At 38.4% G+C, this 5,850-nt stretch overlaps 1 protein-coding gene across 1 annotated transcript in view; it reads right to left on the bottom strand.

The window, feature by feature from the left end:
• Positions 1–249: 249 nt before the first annotated feature.
• Positions 250–5,850, bottom strand: part of LOC107713055 (alpha-ketoglutarate-dependent dioxygenase FTO-like) — a 9,493-nt gene continuing 3,892 nt past the window's right edge. The window contains exons 3-4 of the mRNA XM_016518473.1: positions 4,220–4,976; positions 250–828 (exon numbers count right to left, since the gene is read on the bottom strand). Coding sequence (XP_016373959.1) covers positions 353–828; positions 4,220–4,976 — 1,233 coding nt within the window. The 3' untranslated portion in view covers positions 250–352. The remainder of the gene's footprint in view (positions 829–4,219; positions 4,977–5,850) is intronic.

Here is a 5,850-nt window from a genome sequence, read left to right as displayed (position 1 = left end):
AAGAGTAAGAGTGCCATTAGGTAGGTATAAATAACGCTCAGTTTAGAGCAGCCAGCAACAAAGAGGCCCGACCACTGGAAAGCTCTTCCAAACAGATGAAAATGTCCAAGCGGAGATGATAAAACTGTGCGCATAGGGGGGGAAAGCATTAGTCATGCTTGTACACAGAAATCGGGAAATAAATAGTGTCCTTATCAAGGTCATCAGACTCACTTTATGGGATATTTAGAGGAGAGGGTTTGCGCGTATGTGGGGTCGGAGACAGGGGGCATCTGTTGTAGCCATCAGTAATAAAAGTCTGATTTACTGATTCTCTCTCTCAGTCCTGCTCTCAGACAGGGGTCACAGCGCTTCATAAAATAACATTTGGTTTTCTTAACCTCTCTGATACACATGATAAAGGAACCTGTGGAAGCAAAATCCTAGGGGAACAGACACATATGTATATAAAAGAATGTAGATGTGTATATCCTCTGGGAAAGATAATTCCTGGTCTAATGCATTTCAACATGACCGAGACGGTACAATCCTCTTTACACATGTACTTGAGTCTACTGTTTCTGGATACAGATGAATGTGATTGTGTACCTGTCATATAGTAGCAGTCTCCGGACTGTAGAGGCAAAGCCAGACCTGGTGTGTGGATGTCCCAGGCCACCTTCAGTCCAACACGCCAACATGCCTTCTCTTTCTGTACTTCCTCCTTCTCCGAACCTTCTCCTTCTTCTTTCTTCAGTTCTTCTTTACTTGTTCCTTCACCTCCTGTCTCGGTTTCTTTTTCTTTTTCTTTTTCTTTACTCTGTCCCTCCCCGTCCTTTTCAGTCACCCCTATAAACAAAGATGTAGTTTGAAATTTACAGCAGGGATGTACCAGATTTTTTGTTTTTTTATCTAAATAATGATAAATAACACATAATCAGATAATAATATATTTGTTATAGCCAGTGACCACTGAATGGTCGATGTTAAATTTCTATGGTGACACTTAAGTTTAATGTGTCCTTGCAACAACTCACAGCACATGTATTCACTATAGTAATAACAGTAATAATCATACACAATTACATGTAACTAACACTAAATCAAATCCTAACCCTAAACTTATTATAAGTGCATGTTGTTAATTAATATTAGTCAGTACTTATTTGTGTAATTACACTGCAACAAGGATGCATTAAAATAAAGCATGGCCATTTCTAAATTATTTATGCCTAAATCAGAAATAAACACTAAAACCTAAATATAAAGTATATTTTATATATTTTAAATATATTCACTACAAGTGAATTTAGACATCACATTATACTATACAGTATGAAAACAGATATTCATTTTGAGATTTGCAGTATCCTACATTAAATTATTATTGTTACAGATTAACTTTAAGTGAGAATCAATGACCACAAAAGGTAATCTAAATGTAAAAATAGAGTAAGGTGAATACAATAAAAAAACACTTGAATATTGGTGGAAAACCGATATATTGTGCAACACAAAATTACAAGGAGTTTTAGACATCGCTGCATTAACAACTAGTTGTTCAGTCGGTTCTGCATACAATGCAGCAATTTAATGTCATTACCTGAAGTTGCCATTTCAAGAACCATAATAAGTGCACAGTAAGTCGCTTTTGATAAAATGTCTCACTAATACTTAATACAGTACTTACTAATAAAATGTTATGCAACTTCCACCAACGATCTGTGTTAATCAAAAAACAATGACCGAGCCAAAGAGAAATAAAGAAAGAAAGTGTAACTGATAAGACAAAAAAAAGTAAGTAAATTAATAAAATAAGAGAGGGCAGGCTGGCACCTATCAGTGAAATCAATACAAAAGCGCTCTTGGAAGCCCGAGCCCTGAGCAAGGCTTTCTCTGCGCTCAGCAGGGATAAATAGTAACTTAATTTCAGCCTTTGCTTTCTGACACAGCTCTCAAAGGGCCATCTGCAGCTAACACAGCAGCGGCAGAAAAGATTCCATCAAAAACACTTCAAAATCACAGTGGCACAAACCATTGCCTGTTAGAAAAGGAAATGAGCTGGATCTAGTCAGTGTTGGATGAAGAGCTGAACAGGATTGTCACTGACCGACTCCTCCCACCGGAGACTGTTCGTGATACTACACGCCGCAGCACAGCCAGCATACTCTATAAACCCATCACAGACGTGTTAAAAGATACGGGCATCATGAAAAGCTTCGGTGAGATATTCTTCTTCAAAGCGTGTTCAGGTGAAACACGAATCTATACAACACACAGATGTTATCCGAAGGGACAATAAAAAAATAAAACCCATTCATGCACACACACACACACAGAGCAACAAATAAATGATGTACAAAGCGAAATTCTTCTGAGCAACAATCCGTTTCAGCTGGTCTGCAGCATTTCATAGCGATTTCTCTAAAGTGAAGGCAACATTTTGTGCAATGCTCTGCACGGGTTCCATCAGGGGAGTCTCTCTGAAGTCTGGAACCGAAGGGTCAATTTTACCTCCAAAAGAACAGCTGTGGAATAATTCCACACAAACTGACACATTCACACACAAAGACACACACACAGACCATTCATGCGCTGTTTGAAGCGGGCCCTGGGGAGGTCAAAGGTCAAATCGGTCAGTAAGAGATTGGCGAAACGGAGCTCGTGAGGCAGGTGGTTCTGGTTAGCACACCACGCTCTGTTCTGTCGAACCGACATACACACACGCACACAGCTGCATGCTAAGCTGTTAGCCTGACGTGAAGAGAGACTGATGTCCAGAAAAACGTCTCCAGTAAGATTCATGTGAAATATGGAAGATCTGGCTGCTTCTTCATGGAACAAGTTCATACAATGACTGCATGAACACATTCGACCTATCAAGTGAAGGATGGTTTTGAACTAGCTGGTGTCATAATAAATGTTTTAGGTTCTCAGTGGTGAGCTAGAAAAAGAAAGGATTTGTTGTCTCTTCAATGAGAATGAAACAGGAGTGGGAATGTTTAAAGAGAGAGTTAACCCAAAAATTAAAATTCTAATAATGCATTTAATACTGATGCAGAACAAAAAAGAAAAAATAATTGTAGTTTTGGTCACCACCAACATTCAATGCATGGACAAAAACGGTTCTTCAAAACATCTCTTTTTGTGTTCCACAGAATAAAGAAAGTCATACAGGCTTGGAATGACATTAGGGTGAGTAAATGACAGAATTTGTATTTTTCAGTTAATTATCAGTTTCGATTCTAAAATGCAATTCTATAATGTTTTATACAGTATACAATTTTAAATAAGCAGTAATTATTTATTAACAATTAAATTCTGATTATAATTACATTTTTGTCCATAAAAAAGTGAAAGTATAAAAAAGTACATTCAATAAACAATGCATAAATAAATAAATAAATTTACCCTAGTGGGCTGGAGTCCACTAGGGGACCTTAGCAAACATCCAGGGGGCCCCAATAAGTCTTTAAATTATTTCTGTCAAGATCACTATTGTCAAAGACAATTAGCTCACAGTTTGGATTGGTGGTATGGTTCTGTTCTGGGCAAAACCTCCCTGCCCATCCATGCAGCCTAGCATGAATAAGAGCAGGGAGAGCAGCAATAACCCCCCTTGGGTAAACAGAAGAGAACCAAATGTAGCAGATATCATTAATGTTCTTAATGACAATTTAATGTGACAACATAATTAAAGATAAAGGAGTCTGACTTAACAAGGAATATTAGAAGTCAAGTCCTGACTGTGAACGAAAGGAGGAGCTGGGGATGGAGGAGGGTAATTAGCTCCTGAGCAATGCAATAAAGCTCCTGAATACTGAATAGACTTTATATAGATATGTCGTGATAGGCGTTGTATTCCTTTAGGTAGTCATTGATCAACTGAGAGTCAGCTGATGCAAGCTTGACTGACGTGACCTGCCAGAATGCTATGCTTGATTTAAATGTAGGTACAATAATAATAATAATAATCTTAACTAAAAATGCTAAAACCCCATTAAAATAAAGATGTACATTAAAGAGTAAATTGCCATCATATTTCTACGTTTATTTGTTTTGTTACAACAGAATTACTAGAGGTACATACTGTATCAGCTTTGATAGGAGGGTTTTAAATATTGTCTTGGACAAAGTCGGGTCTTTGAATCTAAGAGGCTCAGAACGACAGTGTTAGAGCCCTATGGTGCCATGGCTCTGATACAGTATTAAATGCTCTACCCAAGACTTTTGACCTCACCTTCATTCTTTGGCTCTGCTGGGCAGCTATAGCTGTAGACAGCAACTGGTGACAGAGGAACCAGGTTCTCATCATGATGCCAACCGACCGCCATCTTGCCCATGCCATAATACGGCTCTTCCTTCAGTTGGGTCATGGCTGTAGGGTCCATGTAGTTGATGAGGGTAATGTTAAACTGAACCAGGCCGGCCACATCAGGTGGCAGAGCAGATGAAGGAGGTGAGGAATGAGAACAGCCCTGACCACTGTCTTCTTCCTCTTCCTCCTCCTCCTCCTCCTCTTTCTCCTGCTTCTCCTCAAGTAACCTGTCCTTAACACTCTCTTCGCACATTCCCTCCCCCGGTGTGTCTTCACTGTTTTCAGTGTCACTGCGGGAACGCTTGACGCCTCTTGCGTTTGTCTGCTGCTTTACATCCGAGCAAAAGAACTGATTGAGCTCCCACAATGCTTTGCAAGCGTCCCTCAGGTCGGAGTCACAGCAAGGTTTGTCTTTCTCATCTTTCTGGCCTTCTTCTCCCTCACAGTGCCAGGGGATAGTGAACAGACGGGTGTCCAGATAACGGTATGTGTAGCCCGGCTGACCCACGAGAGCACGCGAAACAGCTGTGAAGACGTCCCGATCTCGGACTCGGACAAGATCTCGGAGGAGACATCCACGCCGCTGAAGAGTTCTCAAAGCAGACTGCACCCTCTCATGGAGACCATCTGGCAGGGCACTAGACTGTCGTAAAGCCAGTCCTGCATAACTGGAGTCCCACTGTCAGATTACACAAAGATTGCGCACAGATTACACATTGTCCCAAGCAAACATAACAAAGAAATTAGTAAAAACAAAACAAAAAACAGTATGTGAGCAGTCTTGGCCAGAAAGTATGGGGACTCCTGTAAAGATCTCAATCAATTACTTTGTTCCATTCATTTGGCACTACTGGATAATGTCAATAATAATAATAATGTTAAACTTCAGATTAACTTGCTAATGAATCATTTAGTGTGTGAAACTTGTTTAAAACAGCCATAGGTTTCTGTAGTTCTGCTAGTGGCAACAAAGTAATTTACCTTTCAGATTTTTCCAAGCCTGGAAAACACCAATTATGATTTGCCATTTCTATCTATCTATTTCTATCTTTACATTATACACAACTGTCCAATGTTTGGGGTCAGAAAGATTTTGTTTTAAAATAAGTATCTTAAGCTCTTGCAGAACCAATGCTGCATTTATTTGACTTAAAATAGTAATATTGTAAAATATGATATTTAGAAATATTACAATTTAAAATAAACATTCTATTTTATTACTTTGAAATGTAAATTAATCCTGTAACAACAAAGCTAAATGTTCAACAGCTTGCATCAAATGATCCTTCAGAAATTAATCTAATATTCTGATTTGGTGATCAGGAAACATTTCTTATTACTATCAATGTCGAAAACAGTTGTGTTGCCTAATATTTTTGTGGAAACCAAAATACTTTTTTTCAGGATTCTTTGATGAATATAAAGTTAAAAAGAACACAGTTTATTTGAAATAGAAACCTTTTGCAACATTATAAATGTCTTTACTGTCACTTTTAATCAATTTAATAGAACCGTGCTATATATATATATATATATATATATATATATATATA

Source organism: Sinocyclocheilus rhinocerous, unplaced genomic scaffold (genome assembly GCF_001515625.1).
Source record: "Sinocyclocheilus rhinocerous isolate Xijiao unplaced genomic scaffold, SAMN03320098_v1.1 scaffold1800, whole genome shotgun sequence".
Taxonomy (NCBI): Eukaryota; Metazoa; Chordata; class Actinopteri; order Cypriniformes; family Cyprinidae; genus Sinocyclocheilus; species Sinocyclocheilus rhinocerous.
Note: the sequence above shows the minus strand (reverse complement) of the source record. Positions and strands in the feature narration are given on the sequence as shown.